Source organism: Callorhinus ursinus, unplaced genomic scaffold (assembly GCF_003265705.2).
Source record: "Callorhinus ursinus isolate GAN/ISIS: 27379988/994484 unplaced genomic scaffold, GSC_fseal_2.0 scaffold63, whole genome shotgun sequence".
Classification (NCBI taxonomy): Eukaryota; Metazoa; Chordata; class Mammalia; order Carnivora; family Otariidae; genus Callorhinus; species Callorhinus ursinus.
Genome location: NW_027397125.1, coordinates 8,028,516 through 8,045,483, shown reverse-complemented (window position 1 = coordinate 8,045,483; position 16,968 = coordinate 8,028,516). Strand labels below are relative to the sequence as shown.

The window sequence follows — 16,968 nt, the reverse complement described above, 5'->3', positions numbered from 1 at the left end:
GTATCTCTGCATCTTCACCAACACTTATTATAGTCTGTCATTTTGAAAATAACAATCTTAATGGATGTGAAGTGGTATCTCATGGTTGTTTTCATTTGCATTTCCTGAATGATTAGTGATGTTCTTTAGCATCATTTCATGTGCTTATTGACCATTTGTATATATTCTTTGGGAAAAAATGTGTATTCAAGTCCTTTGATAATTTGGTTTAGATTTTTGTGTGAGTGAGTTGTAGTTCTTTACATATTCTAGATATTAACCTCTTATCAGATATGTGATTTACAGATACTTTCTCCTATTCCATGTGTTCCCTTTTTACTCTGTTTATAATATCCTTTGATGCGTAAAAGTTTTTCATGTTGGTAAAATCAAATTTAAGCTATGTTTTCTTCCCTGAGCTTCTAATGACATATCCAAGAAACCATTGCCAGATCCAGTGTTATGAAGATTTCTGCCTACGTTTTCTTGTAAAGGTTTTATAGTTTTAGGTCTTACATTTGGGTCTTTGATCCATTTTGAGTGAATTTTTGTATATGGTGTAAGGTAAGAGTCCAATTTCATTCTCTTGCATGTGGATATCCAGTTTTCCCAATTCCACATGTTGAAAGGGCTGTTCTTTCCTTACTGAATTGTCTCTCGGCACTCTTGTCAAAATCAATTGCCTGTGTTTGCAAGAATTCATTTCTGGACTCTTTATTGTGTTCTATTGGTCTATATGTCTGTCTTTATGCCAGGACCACACTCTTAATTATTGTAGCTTTGTGGTTAAGTTTGAAACCAGAAAGCGTGAGTCCTTGAACTTTGTTCTTTTTCAAGATTGTTTTGGTTATTCAGGGTCTCTTGAGATTTTTTAAAATTAATTTTAAGATGGGTTTTTCTATTTCTGTAAAAAAAAAATCATTAAGAATTTGATAGGAATTGCATTAAATCTGTAGATCACTTTACCTACTATTGATATCCAAGCAATATTAAGTCTTCCAATCCATGAACATGGGATGTCTTTCCCTTTATTTGTACCTTCTTGGTTAAGTTTGTTCCTAAGTATTTTATTCTTTTTGATGCTATTGCAGATGAAATAGTTTTCTTAATATCCTTCCTTTTCAAAGTGTTCATTATTTGTGTATAGAAACACAGCAGATTTTTGTGTTGATTTTGTATCGTACAACTGCTGAATTTTTAATTGCATTTTAACATCTCAGAAGTAGAAAAGGTATTGGCACTGGGCAACAAATTTTTATTTATCAGAAGGACGTGTTTCATAAGCAGTAATTTTTAAATGTAATATTATAGTGAATACAGTTGTTTAAATTAAAGACATTTACAAGTCAGAAGAATCCCATCATTAATCACATGAGCTCATTTCTCTCATTTTGTTTTTTAACTCACTAGAGACAGAAATCTGCCTCAATTTTATCCATTTTTTTCTCTTCTTCCTCAATTACAGTTGTATGAGTAGATAAACATGCATTGATGAGAATATATAAAGAAAAGAAATCTTTATTTTTTCCAAAAGTTAGAAGGGATGATGTTAAATTCTTAAGGAAGACTGTATGACAAATTTGATCTTTGTGTGATTTTTTCCTTTAGTAGAGCAACTTCCTTGTTATATTTATGAAATCAGTGACAGTGAATGCCAGATACAATCTTGTTTACTCATTAGGACTAACATAGGTTGCTTACAATTCAGTTCATCTAAAGTTTATTGAAAGCATGAGATGATCACTTCTATGAAGAAACAACCTATGTATGGCTTCCTGTTGTCAACAGTCTGGGAGAAAAGCAAAAAGGTCATGCGATTGTTTCTGTGGTTAAATACTTACTAAAACAAGTAAGTTGGTCAGCTGACAGATGAGAGAAGAAAGACAAACAAAAATCAGGCTATCTATTTTTATTGGATATATTAAGGCCAATAGTCTTTCTAATTTACAATTTTTCAGCAAGTTGTGATCTCATGGATGACTTCCTCAGAAAATTTTCTTGGAGACAGTATATGTATAAAGGATCATATAGACTGAGTGTTCGATTTTGCAAACACTGTGTGAACTTGTGGGTGTCATTAAGAACCATAATAAACTTATCTACCTACCTATTTAATGGAAAAACTCCTACATGTCTCTTTGTAATCATTTTTTAGTTAACATGTTATTTATGAATAATTATCAAAAAACCCTTCAAAAGATCAAAAGAAAAATTAATTGATTGCCTTATTAACAATGTCATAAATATGTGGACGAGTGAATATTCAAAGCTAATTTTTTTCTCATGCATTTGACAATATACAGATGTTCCAGTGCCTCTTTGTAGCAATGATGATCATTTGAAAAAAACCTAGATATATTAGTGGTATAAGACTGTGGAAAATATTTGGAAAAAAATCCTTCTGTCCTGAGTATAAATAGAAGACTTTGAAATGACACTATCTAGTTTGACCTATGCCACTAAACAGTTCAGTAACTCAAAATATGCTTTAGTTTTTCCTTCTTCTTTTCCTTTTTTTGTTCTATTTTTAGAATAATAGGAATGTGTGAGTGGAACAGAAGAAATACAAAATGATCCATAACCATTGTAATTCTTCTCCCAGTGGGCCTATACTTCCTGCTAAGAGTGTTTCTTTAATTTGTCTGGTGACGGGGTGCCTGAGTGGCTCAGTCGGTTAAGCATCTGACTTTGGCTCAGATCATGATCTCAGGGTCCTGGGATTGAGCTCTTCTTCGGGCTCCCTGCTCAGCAGGGAGTCTGCTTCTCCCTCTACCCCTCCCCCCATCGTGCTCGCTCTCTCTCTCTCTCTCACACTCTCTCTCTCAGATAAATAAAACCTTTAAAAAAATTTATTGACTTAGATAATCAGCTTTTTTTTGGTCCATCCTATTTGCAATAGTGGCCATTGCCCATGTATGGCTGTCTCATCAAGCACTTGAAATGTGGTTAGTATAACTAGGAAATGGATGTTTTTTAATTAAAAAAATTAATTTAAAAATTACTTTTTTAGAGCAGTTTGAGGTTAATGACAAAATTGGATAGAAAGTACAGAGAATTCCCAAATAACATCTGACCTATACATGCATACCTCCCCGACTCTCAACATCCCACACCACAGAGGTACATTTATTATAACTGATGAAACTATTTGACATTATTATCACCCAAAGTCTGTAGTTTACATTTGGAATCATGTGTGGTGGTGTACATCCTATGCATTTTGACAAATGACATATACCACACTTGTAATATCATATAGAATATTTCCCCTGCCTCTGTATTCTGCCTCTTCATCCCTCCTTTTCTGTTAACGCCTAGAAACCACTAATCTTTTTTTTAATCTCTGTAGTTTTGCCTTTTCCAGATGTAATGTAGTTGGAATCATACAATATGTGCCTTTTGAAATTGGCTTCTTTCACTTAGTAATATGCTTTAAGTTTCTTCCACATTGTTCTGTGGCTTGATAGGTCATTTCTTTTTAGCACTAAATAATATTATCTGGATGTAGCCTAGTGCATTTATCCATTCTTCTACTGAAGAACATCTTGGTTGCTTCCAGGTTTGGGCAATTATGAATAAAGCTGCTATAAATATCCGTGTGCAGGTTTTTGTATGAACCTAAGTTTTTTATATATTTAGGAAAATACCAAGGAGTGTAATCACTGAATCATATGATAAGAATATGGCTAGTTTTCACGTTCTGCATGGAGCACTGGGTGTTATGAACAAACAATGAATCATGGAACACTGCATCAAAAACTAATGATGTAATATATGGTGATTAACATAACAATAAAAAAATTTTTAAAAAAAGAATATGGCTAGTTTTATAGAAGATTTCCAAATGTCTTCCAAAGTGATCATACCATTTTGCATTCCCACCAGCAATAAATGAGAGTTCCTATTGCTCCAGATCCCTGTCAGCATTTAGGGTTGTCAATGTTTGGATTTTGGCCATGCTAATAGTTCTGTAGAGATATCTCATTGCTGTTTTCACTTGAAATTTGCTAGCGACATATGATGTTGAACACCTTTTAATATGCTTATTTGCCATCTGTGTACCTTCCTTGAAGAGGTGTGTCTATTCAGGTCTTTTAACCATTTTTTAAAAAACTGGGTTGTTTCTTGTTTATGTGTTTTAAGAGTTCTTTGTGTGTTTTGGATAGCAGTCTTTTATCAGATGTGTCTTTTGCAAAATTTTTTTGCAGTCTCTGATTTATCTTTTCATTTTCTTGACATTGTCTTTCACAGAGAAGAAAATTTAATTTTAATGAAATCAGTTTATCAGTTATTTCTTTCATGAATCATGTCTCTGGTATTATATTTAAAAAGGCATCCCTGGACCCAAGATCATCTGTTTTCTCCTTTGTTATCTTCTGGGAGTTTCATGGTTTTGTGTTTTCCATTTAGACCTATGATTCATCTTGACTTAATTTTTGTGAAGGGTAGAAGTTCTGTGTAGAGATTCATTATAGGGTTGTTTTTTTTGTTTTGTTTTGTTTTGTTTTGTTTTTTTACATGTGGATGTCTGATAATTCCAACACCATTTATTGAAAAGACTATCTTTGTTCCATTTTATTATTTTTGCTCCTTTGTCAAAGACCAGTTGACTATATTTATGTGGTTCTATTTCTGGCCTCTTTATTCTGTTCCATTGATCTGTTTTTCTCTTCTTTCACCATTTCCACACTGTTGTGATAATTTTATAGTAATTCTTGAAGACTGATAGTGTCAACTCTCCAACTTCATTCTTCTCCTTCAATATTATGGTGGCCATTCTGGGTCTCTTGCTTCTTCATATAAACTCTGGAATCAGTTTGTCAATATCCATGAAATAACTTGCTAAGATTTTGAATGGGATTGTGTTGAATCCATAGAAGAACTGACATCTTGACAATATTGAGTTTTCCTGCCCATGAACATGGAATATCTCTAGATTTATTTAGTTTTTCCTTGATGTCTTTTACTAGAATTTTATACTTTTCCTCATATAGATTTATACTTGGGTATAGCACTATTTTGGGGGCTAATATAAATGGTAATGTGTTTTTAATTCAAATTCCACTTGTTCATTTTCCTCATATGTAAGAATTGATTTTGTATATTAACATTGTATCTTGTGACATTGCTATAAGCACTTATTAGTTCTAGGATGGTTTCTTTTTATGATTCTTTTGGATTTTATACATAGATGGCCTTTTTTGGTATTCTTTTCATTTCCTTTTATTCTCTTACTGCACTCACTAGGACTTCCAATTCGATGTTGAAAAACAGTTGTGGGAGGGAACGTCCTTGCCTTGTCCCTGATCTTAGCAGTAAATTTTCTAGTTTCTCACCATTGGGCATGATGTTACCTGTAGGGTTTTTTTGTTACAGATGGTCATAATGATTTTGAGGAAGTTTCTATCTTTTCCTAGTTTGCTGGGAGTTTTTATCATAAATGGGTGTTGAATTTTGCCAATGCTTTTTATGCATCTATTGATATCTTCTTTAGCCTGTTGATGTTGCAATGTAGATCACAGTACACAGTAATTGATTGTGGAATGTTGAACCAGCCTTGTATAATTGGATATATCCCAGTTGGTTATGGCATATAATTCTTTTTATGCATTGTTGGATTCGATTTGCTAATATTTTGTTGAGAAGTTTTGCACCTCTGTTCATAAGAAATGTTGCTCTATAGTTTTTATATAATGTCTTTAGTTTCCATATTAAGACATTGCTGGCCTCATAGAATGAGTTGGGAAGTACTCCCTCTGCTTCTAACTTCTGGAAAAGATTGTAGAGAATTAGTATGATTTCTTCCTGTTTGGTTGAATTCACTGGTGAATAACCTTTTTAAAGGTTATTAATTATTTACTCAATTTTATCCTGCTTGCTATTCCTTGAGCTCCTTGCATCTGTGATTTAGTTCCTGACATTAATTTGGGAGAAACTCACAGCCATTATTGCATCTGATATTGCTTCAGTTTTTTTCTCTCTTTCCTTTTCTGGTATTATATTACACCTTTTCCCCCATGGTTTGGATATATTGTGTTTTGGGGGGGGGTCTTTTTAGTCACTTTTCTCTCTGCTTTTTAATTTTGGAAGTTCCTACTATCATAATTTCAAACTCAGAGTTTTTCCTCAGCCATGTCTAATCTACTAACAAGCCCTTCATTCTTCATTTCTCTTGTAGTATTTTTTATCTCTAACATCTTTTTTTATTCTTTCTTAGAATTTCCATCTCTCCGTTTATATTATGCTTGATTGCTTATGTTGTCTACTATTCCCATTAAAGCCTTTACCATATCAATCATAGCTTTTTGTTTTGTTTTAAGTTCCTGGTCTGATAATGCCAACTTTCCTGCTGTATCTGACTCTGGTTCTGATGGTTGTTCAGTCTCTTCAAACTGTGTTTTTTGCCTTCACGTAATTCATGTTATTTTTGTTGAAAGGATGACTTGATGTACTGGGTAAAAGGAACTGTGGTAAATAGTCCTTTAATAATATAGTAATAAGGTAGGGGAAGAGGGGAAACATTATATAGTTCTTTGATTGGGTCTTGGTCTTTTGGTGAGCTGGTGCTCCCAGATAGTGAAATTATTGTCTCCTCCCCCTGTAGGTGGAAGAGAATGGCTAGAGGGGGGTGAATTTGAGTATTTCCCTTCCCTAGGTAGGATAAACTCTAATAAAACCCCAGCAGGTTAGGCTCTGATAAAATAGTTTCTCCTAAGGGAAGTCCTTGTTAAGATCAGAATCCTCTGGCATATTTCAAAGTGGCTCCTTTATCTTCCGCCAGATAAAAGCATGAGGGGATTTCCCCCCAATACTCACTGTGAAAATTCAGTAGAGCTCCTGGCAGAAAAATACACAATAGTGTGGATTAAGACTTAAGACTGGGTCCCCCTAGCCTTTTTTAAATTTTAGGCTTACCTACACTAAATCTCTAGTAATTTGACAATTACAGTTTCTTTCTCTACCCTGGCACTGGTTTCCACAAAAGTTTCTGCTTGTAGGTTTCTGCTCAGGTAAGTCTGATTCTCTTTATACACTTGTCTTTCTCTCCATTGTTCGTGCCAGCCATTTGATCTCGCTTTTCTGTCATTTCTGAGAAGAGTTGGTGATTTTTCAGTTTCTTCGTCTTTTTACTTGCTGTTGGGTGAATTAGTGACTTCTAATCTTGTATGACATACTGGAAACCAGAAGTCTTTGATATTAAATTTTTAAGTGTATAGTTTGCATGTGCAAACAGATAATTGCAGATTTGCAAGCCAAATCATGACTTTCACTCACAAATTTCCATCTTGTTGTCAGATGTGGGTCTTCTGCAAGGACACAATTAAGCTCGTTACAAATGTGACAGTAAGAGCAGTGCATGGAATATGTGCCCCTAGAGAGATTATGCATTATTACAACAGCCTATAAAATAAGTTTCTGAGGTTTTCTCTCTCATCGTATTTCTTAGGAACAAGAGTGGCTCCTTTTAGCAAATGTAAATGTATATACCCAACTCAGTGTGCACAAAGGGTTTAAGGGATCTTCTGAAAAGAAGATGGTGTAAGTCAGTTATCAAGGGAGGTTCATGAATGGAGAAGCAAATCATTTCTCTTGAGAGTTGATAATGCCAAAACTATGCATTCCTGAGAGAGGAAAAATATTCAAATTACAGTCTTAACCTTCAAAAGAGACATCGCCAAATATCTTCAGCAAGTGAATGTTGAATATTTATATTTAAATTGTAAATTTTTCATAATGAAAGGACTTTGATTTTTTTTAGTGTTTTTTAGAAGCATTGGTTGCTGAACTTTCTTTTTCAGTATGTACATTTATGATTCATACTGAAAGCAAATGTTGAAATATCTAATGAGAGATCTTTAACACCAACAAGAAACCCGTTTCAGATTACAGATGGAAGTAGACAGAGAAGGCTTTGCATGGCAAGACTCTGAAGCTTAGATGTGTTAAGAGAGACCAAAAATCTTAGTTCTAGAGAATGTTTTATAGATCATCCTCCTGTGTGATACGTCTTCCCTGGTATATAATTATTACATAGCACATTGACATTAGAATTTTTCTAGTTTCTTTCCTGATGGGTTCTAACGTTCTCTGTGAGTATTCCTTTTAAAACTTTAGCTTGACTATGAATACAGTTATGGAGACTGATTCAAGTGTAAATCATTTACTTAATATAACTTTCTAAAATGTTCAGAAATTCTAATTAGCAATTGACCATTATACCTACATCTCAGTTCATTAGAATTATAGGGGTCATTATCTGCAGACAAGTCAGTCACTGTGTAGTCTTGGTGCATCTCAGGGAATTTGTCTCCTGTGTCTGATTCAAATTTGAAAACAAAACAAAACAATGGCATGATAAAAGGCTATCTTTTAGGTAAAGATTTTCTTTTTTCTTTTCCTTTTTTTTTTTTTTTAATTTTCTTGCCAGAAAATTACAATTCCTTGACTGTCATGTTTTGGCATCCACTGATTTGAGTTGGGGAACTTGCTAAACATTTCAGGTAAAAAAGAAAATTACTTTCTACCTCAAGGTTTCCAAGTTTCTGGCCGAAATCTAAAAAATATATCTCTTGTCTCTATCTCTGGGCAAAGGTGTTTTGCTAACATTTCTTCTCTTTCTTCCTGACCTTTTTCTTCATTGTTAACATACTCTATCCATCATTTCACCCCCTCTAGTCTTAGAGTATAAATCAAGATCTATAAAATTGTTCAATAAAAGAATTTAATTGCCCTAGAGGAAAAGGGGACTTTTCTCTCTTGAAATCCAGGGGGAAATGGGAAGTAATAAAGCTGATGTCAGGAATATTTAAAAAAAAAAAAATATATATATATACCCTTAAAAATTAATCATATGGATCTTTATTTTCCTTCAAAATTTAGTGGCCAAAATGATAAAAAAAAAAATATGGGCAGATTCAAAGTAAGTGAAATGCTATAATCAGACATGGTTGAGATTTGGCATTTTATATTTGTATCTTTTGGAAAGACTTCTTGTAAGACTCTCTGGTATTTTGGTGTATATCCAAGAGATATTATGATTTATATGTTCATCCATAATCATTCAAAAAGGAGCCAATATTGTCTCAAAAGCAAGCTTGGCTAGATTTTCTTACCAAGCCCATTTATGTACAGACATGAAAAGTTCAGATAGACCATCCAAATTAGGATGATCCATATCAGAATGAGACTCTCAAACTTTTTTCTGAAATGTTGATTTTCATTGTTTGTCCATTTTTATAGGCTTACAAAGTTAGTCTTTCTTTAATAGCTTTTGTCAAGTACAGGTTGTCTGCCTTAAAAACAGAACCAATAACATAACTTTTATAACAAAAGCAGCATGATATCTATATGTTGCATAATATATTTTCATTATGTTTTCATCACATGCAATGACTTTTATGTCTAGTTGAACACCGTTAGCATTGATATTTACACTTTTTTCTAATTAGGTAGAAATGTGTCAGTCATTATAGGGATGAATTTCAGGTAGAAAGCTAGTCTTTACAGGCCTTTATATGTCCTTTTTAGAAGGTGGAGGAGAGACAGTAAAGTATCCCCCAAACTGAGAAAGCATGGTGAAAACAGAAAATGAAGGAGACCACTCCATATAGTTCACACAGAATTTTATTCAGGGTAATTTACTGATGGGGGGATAGGGCAGGCAGTGATCCATGGCAGCGGCATAGTTATTCTCTGCAAAATCCAGACCTTAGTGCACAGATTATATAGAGGGGACACTCAGAAGGTCATTGTCATGAGATTCACATGCACCTCCAAGGACTTGCATGCCCCTAATTGACAGCTAACCTTTAAATAGATCTTGGGCATCACCTGTGCATCAGGAAGGGGAAAGACAATGTTATCTCTAACAGATTCATGGGAGGTCAAAATAAGCTTCCCCCAATCCCAGCCTCAGTGGGCATTTCTAAGGTATGTATATTAATCTCCAAGGGGGCCAGAACACGTAGCCCTAAGAGAGCTCACTGAACAAACATGAACACAATGGAGGGCCAAAGATAGAGTCTGTATTGTCTGCATTCCTACAGTCCTCTACAGTAACGAGATGAGCTGGCTTCTTGTCCTAGTTCTGACGTCACATCTATGTGACTTTGAGTAAGTCATTATCCTCCTTGAGCCATTGCTTCCTCCTAACTAAAAGGAGTTAATAATTTTGTCTCTTGCAGGATTATGAGGAGTAAATGGGGGTGCAGGATATAAGAAAGGGCGTGATAAAACAGATGTAAATGAAAGTAAGCACTGCATAGACCTTCAACCAGAGCATCCTGAAGGACCTCCAGGAAAAAATGAGCTGCTAGGAGGCACCCCTACATGGATGGCAAGATATTGTACAGCCAGTTATTTTGATTAAAAAGTGAAAAGCAGGGATCCTGCTGCAAAACTTCCCAAGAGATATTGCATTTATGTGAATGGTGGCTCTTGGAGCTGTAAAATATTCATGGTGTTTTCTTGGATAATGCCATCTACATACTCAGAATCAAGGATTCTTGGTTTTCTTACTGGGAGTGGGGCCACTGACAGAGCTTGGAAACTCTTCTAAACACATTTATTCAATTTTATCGTGTGTTACACACTATAAGCCAACAGCTGGTCTATAAACTTAGGCTGGTGAGAAAATAAATCAAACAACGGTTTTTTAAAAATTGTGGCATTTTTTAATTTAGTCGGGACAGAAACTTGTTTGAGATTATGAAGGAAGTCCAAAGACACTAACTTAATCTCTGCAGTTTTGTATCTTAAACATTTTGGCTATTAAATCTACCTAATCAAGACCTACTTCTTTCCAACCAAAGACCCTGAGTAGATGTTTGAGGCAAAGATGGAACTTAGAAAATGAGCTTTCTAAAATGTCGGTTAAGAAACTGATGGTTTGAAAATGTATCTCAAGTTCTATCTGTTGAACTAGAACCGTTTTCACCACCATGCTTTGTAATTTGGCTGAAGTATTTTTCTCAACAATTCACTAAAAACAATCACGATGGTTCAGTCAATTATTCATATTTTAGGAGTATTCGCCTAAAAAAAAATCTTTTTAGAAATTACTTCTACTTCATCCGAGATGAACAGCCAGGTGGCACCAGACACAGTAGACATAAGACGAGATGTTAATTCATCCACATCTTGAGGATGAATATTAATTATCTTGCTTGCAAAATAAGGAGAGGGAACTACACAATGTCTTAGTGTATTTGGAGATAAGGTTAATCAAAGTTTGAGCCTTTATGTGACCAGAGATGGCATACTTATGTCTCACAGATGGTCTGATAGACAAATGATTGAGACAGAATGAAACTGGTCACCTATGTTTCCTGGCCTTGAAGTAAATGCTTGAGGGAAATTGCTTACAAACTGTTGAGACTCAGATGTATTGGGTACCTCCAATGCATGTATCTTGTTATTCCCTCAAGAGTACCATTGATTGCTAGCTCTTTGGGAATAGTCTATGGATTTTCAAAATGTCATTGTAAATTTATAATAGATAGTGAACCATATAGGATTACTCTAAATTAGTATGGTTAAGCTTGTGTTTATACAGGGCAGAAAAACATCAAAAGGACACATAATTTGTTTATGGTTATCCACCCAGGACAGCATTTCTGGATCCTACCTTGCCTTTTGGCCCACTGCTCAGTGTTAGGGTGTGAGATAACAGGTCACAATAATCCTAATCCTCATCTCGTCAATTTCTCTAATCAAAAGGGAGAAATATCCATCTCAAGCATACCCAAAGAGAACAATCAGGATGCTCTTGTACAGACATTAAATAAAAAACAAGTCAACCCAGAAAAAGAATACATCAACCTTTTGACTGCCATAAATCTAAAACACGGGCATATTTTATAGGTTTTACCTTTTTCTTCCTGTACATAACTCAGGAGTTCTCAACCAGAGGTGATTTTTTTTATCCCCGCAGGAGACATGTGACAACATCTGAAGACATTTGCGGTTGTCACAACTGGGGTCAGAGGTAACAGCTGACATCCATCAGGTAGAAGCCAGGGATGCTGCTGAACATCCTTTAACACACACAAGAGCCCCCATAACACAGAATTATCCAACCCAAAATGTCAATAATGTCATGGTCCAGTGAAGTCTTGCCTCCATGTTGACCTAAGCCAGTTTTCCAATATAAATGACTATGTCATGCAAGAGATATAGTCACTCTCACCTTCTTAGGATGAGGGATTCAAAGGAACATGAGACGGAAACCCCACGAGGATGAAAGCTCCAGCATGGGGAATACGGTCCATGGTATTCTAGCCTTGTAAGGTGACCGACTGTCGCTACATCTGTGGTGAGCGCACAACGTATAGAGATGTGAAATCACTATGTTGTACACTCAGAACTAAGATAACAATGTCAACTATACTTCAATTAAAAAAAATAAATACAAAGAGATAAAAAAAAAAAAAGGAACATGTTGAGGTGCTTTTCCCCTGGACGCTCACAAGAATATTTTCTTCTACATGGTATTAAAGCCATTCCACTAACCAAACAGCTGCCTCTTGCCTCTCCAAGAGTAAAACACAGCCCTAGGGCATGATGTCTTTATCATTCTAAAGGTCAGGAAGACCTTGGTGACCTCTTTGGTGATCTCTTTGAAAGGAAACAAATATATGCTTCGTAACAACAAGTATATTTAGCGGCTTCATAAACCTAACAGAACAGTCAAAAATAATACTTTAAATCTACTATCTATTTACATTTAAGCACTCTCTGAAAACAAAAGTAAGGGTTGGGTTGGCTTTCAGCTGATAACTATGTCATTTTAAGACTTCTGGCAACACTAGGATCCTTCTAACCACAGTTGAATGACTTAATTTATCTTACATTTTTAAATTTTGGTCAAGAGTAGGTATTAAGCATTTTGTAACTGTTTTGGGAATTTGAAAGGTTATTAAGTTCTGAATAACAAGAGTCTCTCATGTTTTCCCACCAAACTTTTCCCAGCAGTGAGTATATCTGGATCTTATTCTGGTTTTTTATTCTTTTTTTAGCTTCCTGAAATGACTCATGTTCAAACACGGCGACCCTGGTTGATGTTTCTCCTGCAGAACTTTGGATTGACCCTAGGTTGGCTTTCTCTCTTACTGTTGGCTATATATGAACAAAATATTAAAATATAAGTTAAAGAGTCTCAAAATCCTTCAAAAGCAAATTTATACGGCCTAATTTTGTTTCTTTTGTTGTACTCTAGAGTGGCTGGTAAATCAAGCATTTTTATCTTCGAGGAAGGGTGTGTGTCATTTAGTTCATTAACTTATTAATTCGATGATGCACTTTTGTTTTAGGATATAAATGTCCGATTGTCCTCAATTAACATTTTGGTATCAGTACCATGATGGAACTCCTATTTTTTTGAGTAATTAAGAATTTCTAAATTAATGCTGGTAAACTTTCAAACAATATTGTTTTGCTAACAAAGAATGTAGTGTTTGAAGTGGACAGACGCCTGCTGGGATCAAATCGGCGGCAACTTCTTTGATGTCAATAATATTTTTCTTCTTGTAAGATGATAAACCATAAGCAAAATAAATGACAAATAACTGTAATAAAGTCTCGTGTTAATGTGATGATTTGTATGACCCTCTCTTATTGGGTGTCATTTCTGAGTCAATTCTTGCAAAACCGGTATAACATAGTTCACCTGGAAGCATTACCCACTGGCTCATAAATGCTTATAAATCAGCAAATTCAGGAAGCCTAAAGGATAATAGATCAGCATTCTTTCTAACCACCAAATGAAATCTGTTCTAGGTAAGGAGAAATGGGAACAAAAAGGGAAGTTAAGAATATTTTTTAAGTCATAAAGCTAGAGTCAGGCAGTAGATCAATGCATAAACTCTCACAAATTCCACAGCCTATGGATATAATATTACTGATGATGCGATATAGTTTATATTTTCTTGAGTAAACCTAAATGTTATTTCAGTAGGTAAGTTCGTGAAATGTGCAAGCTGCATTACTGATAACCCAGCAAAATTATTAAAATAGAAAATATCCCTGGCTTTAGTTATTTTTCTTGGAAAATAGAGGCCTAATATTTTTCTTATTTTCTTAATGATATATCTTGACAAGGGAAAAAGCCCACTTCACTGCCAAAATTACTCATGGCACTCGATCAAATACGTCTCTTCTGCTTCTTTCTTACCAGTACATGGATACTCTTTGCCACGTCCCACCCAACCACCATCTTTTTCAACCACCTTTATTTGATTTCAAAATGAGGCTGGTTTCTTCTTCAGTGGTCTTTAGAGCTTGATTTAAGGGGGCCTCATGATAAAGTGCAGTAGTTCACAGATGTTGGCCTACATTAGGATCAACTGGAGGATTTATTCAAACACAGAATGTTCGTCTCCGTACGGAGAGTTTCTGATTCTGAAGGTCTGGGTAGGGTTTGAGACTTTGATTTTGAACGACCTCCGGGTGACACCGATGCTGCTGGTCGGAGGAGGGGGTCCCCCTTTGAGCTCCACTGGTGTGGTAGAAGTCAGGCACACCTGGCTTCAAGAAAGAGCAGGTGCATGACCCTGTTGCCCAAATGCTGTGTGATTCTAATTAAGTTGATTAACACTGCAAACCTCATGCCAGACCAGCGTTCCTAGGTTGCAACTCCTTTCCCTTTGCGTCCTTGCCTTGGAGCATCGGATCAGTTACAGGAGTCACCGGATGAGGAGTCCACAGGGAGGCACTTTTATTTAGATTTGCCTTGAAGGTAAGCAGACCTGACATCAAGTTTTGCCCTTTTTTTGTTAAAGAACCTAGTAATTTGGAGCTGAACAAAAACACCTTTGTACAGGTCACCACTGCGTGGAGGTTGCATACAAGAAGCACCTGGCACCATCTGTGTTTTGGTTTCTATGACCAAGGTCTGATGTTGACATTAAGCCTTAATTTATGCCAATTTAATTAGGAAAGCTCTGATGGATGACTTTATTCAAAATTCATGTTTAGAGTAGTTTGGGGCGAACTAAATTAAAATGTTCGATGTGAGCCACTCCATAACCTTCAAGTTAGAGTGAGTTTCGTCTGACCTCTAGGATGAGGTTGTGGGCATGGGGTGGAGGGGCTTGAAGGGAGCCACGTGTTGGAATGAGTGGAGGGACATCCCCAGTAAGCATTTTGCAAGCCTACAACTAGTGCCCTGATTGTAAGCCATCAGTCCTGGCCATAGAGGTCACCTGTAGGATAACCCTAAGAATGGTGTGATGTAATGGCTTCTGAGGGCACATTTCTAGGCTCACCACTCCTTGCTTCTGCTACCTTAGCTGGCTCTTTGCTAATCCACTGAGTAACCCAACAGCCTGAGATGGACCTCCAGCCACAAACAATCTTAGAATTGCTAGAAATTCTTTTTCCTCAAAGTTGAGTGGTAATGATAAAACTATTATGACAATTATTTGCCTTCTAAATATGGACAGAGCCTAAATTTGGCGTGGCTGAACTTCGTCATCCCGGTAAGTCGTCTAAACCATGTGTTACTCACAAGATTTGTTGTAATTGGTGTTTTCCTTGAAGCCAGATTTCTCAATAATGTTAGAGTATTTCTGTTTGTCAGGCCTAAATTTAGGATTCCACTGTATTTCTCCTTGGTGACTGATTTGTTTTGTAGTCACTGAGCTAGAAATGGCCCACGAGCAAAATCAAAGAGCCAATCACACAGAAATCTTACTTGGACAGCCATCACCCACTGGCAGCCATATTTAGGGGAAGGGGAATTGGCACCATGTCGCTGTGATGCTAAGTGTGGGGCCAGGAAAGATGGGTCCAGTGCTGTGTACTTACCAGGATGAGCGTGTTCTATGTATGTGCCTATAAATTGTGGCCAATACCATTCCTCCCAGAACCCACACTTTGGGGGTGAGACTGTGCCTCTTTCTGTAAGACACACCCGTCAGGACACTGTACATTTACCCTTTCCTTTTTCCTTCAAAGCTGGAGGGGAAGGGTTGTATCACGAGGCTGCTCATCAGTAGGGTCGACTGGACTAATCAGGTTGGGACTCCGGTGTGATCATTAAAAAATCAGGCTTTACACTGGAATCTTGGTTCAAATCCCAGTGCTGCCATTTAATAACCTTATAACTTCCTGGAACAACTATCTCTTCTCATGTAAGATAAGGCTAAAAGTAGAACCTAACTCATAGGATGGTGGTGAGTTTCATATGAGATACTTACTGCTCATGAAGCACTTAGCACAATGCCTGGAAAACAGAAATGGCTCCATAAAAATGAAATTACCATCAGTACCGCCTTTGTTGTCAGTTTCACAGTTCACCTCTCCGAGCTGTACTTTGGGTGAAAGAAATGTCTTATCTTGGTGAAGAATGGAGATCCAGGCTTTTTATGTAATGTCTGCAATCCTCTAGTGATGCCTCCAAGTCAGTCCCCACCAATCCTTCAAAGCTGCCCGCGGGTTGTTTCACCTTTACTCACTTCCGGAGCCAGAGAACTGGGTCTCCCTCCGGTCGGCCCCACTCTGCCCATCTCCCTGGGAAGGCTTCGTCCACGTGTCATAATGCTTGCACTCAGTGTGAGCCCCTCTCTCTCTTACTCTTTATCTCTCGTAAAAAAAAGTAAAACCTATTATATTCTACCACCCCCCGCCCCAAAGGATGTGGAGGTTGAATCATGGAGCCTGATGGCGAGAAACTTGTCTGAGGTCATGGTTACTGTTACAACTCAATTTCAACTCAGGGAGAGCAAAAAGTAGTTCAACAGATCACCCCTGTTGCCAGTGGACCTGTTGAGGGAATGAAACCAGCCCTAAAAAGAGTCCAGCCCCATCAGCGTAAGCGGGACGTCTGGCCACTAGAGGCCTGCCCCGTCTATACAGCCAGATGCCCTCTGGCTGGCAGCACACACAACCTGCACTGGACCCCGAGGGCACCATGGGGCGTGGTGCTCCATCTCCCCCAGACGCTGCACATACCCTCAGTGCCATAACTCCCCTCAGTGTTGGGGAATGAGG

At 36.8% G+C, this 16,968-nt stretch overlaps 1 protein-coding gene across 5 annotated transcripts in view; it reads left to right on the top strand.

Annotated features, from left to right (window-relative positions):
* The window catches only part of SLC39A12 (solute carrier family 39 member 12), a 68,989-nt gene extending 55,454 nt beyond the window's left edge, over positions 1-13,535 (top strand). For all 5 annotated transcript variants that reach the window (XM_073885549.1, XM_073885548.1, XM_025892017.2 and 2 more), the window contains one exon: positions 12,996-13,535. In XM_073885549.1, coding sequence (XP_073741650.1) covers positions 12,996-13,124 — 129 coding nt within the window. In that variant the 3' untranslated portion in view covers positions 13,125-13,535. The remainder of the gene's footprint in view (positions 1-12,995) is intronic.
* Positions 13,536-16,968: the final 3,433 nt, after the last annotated feature.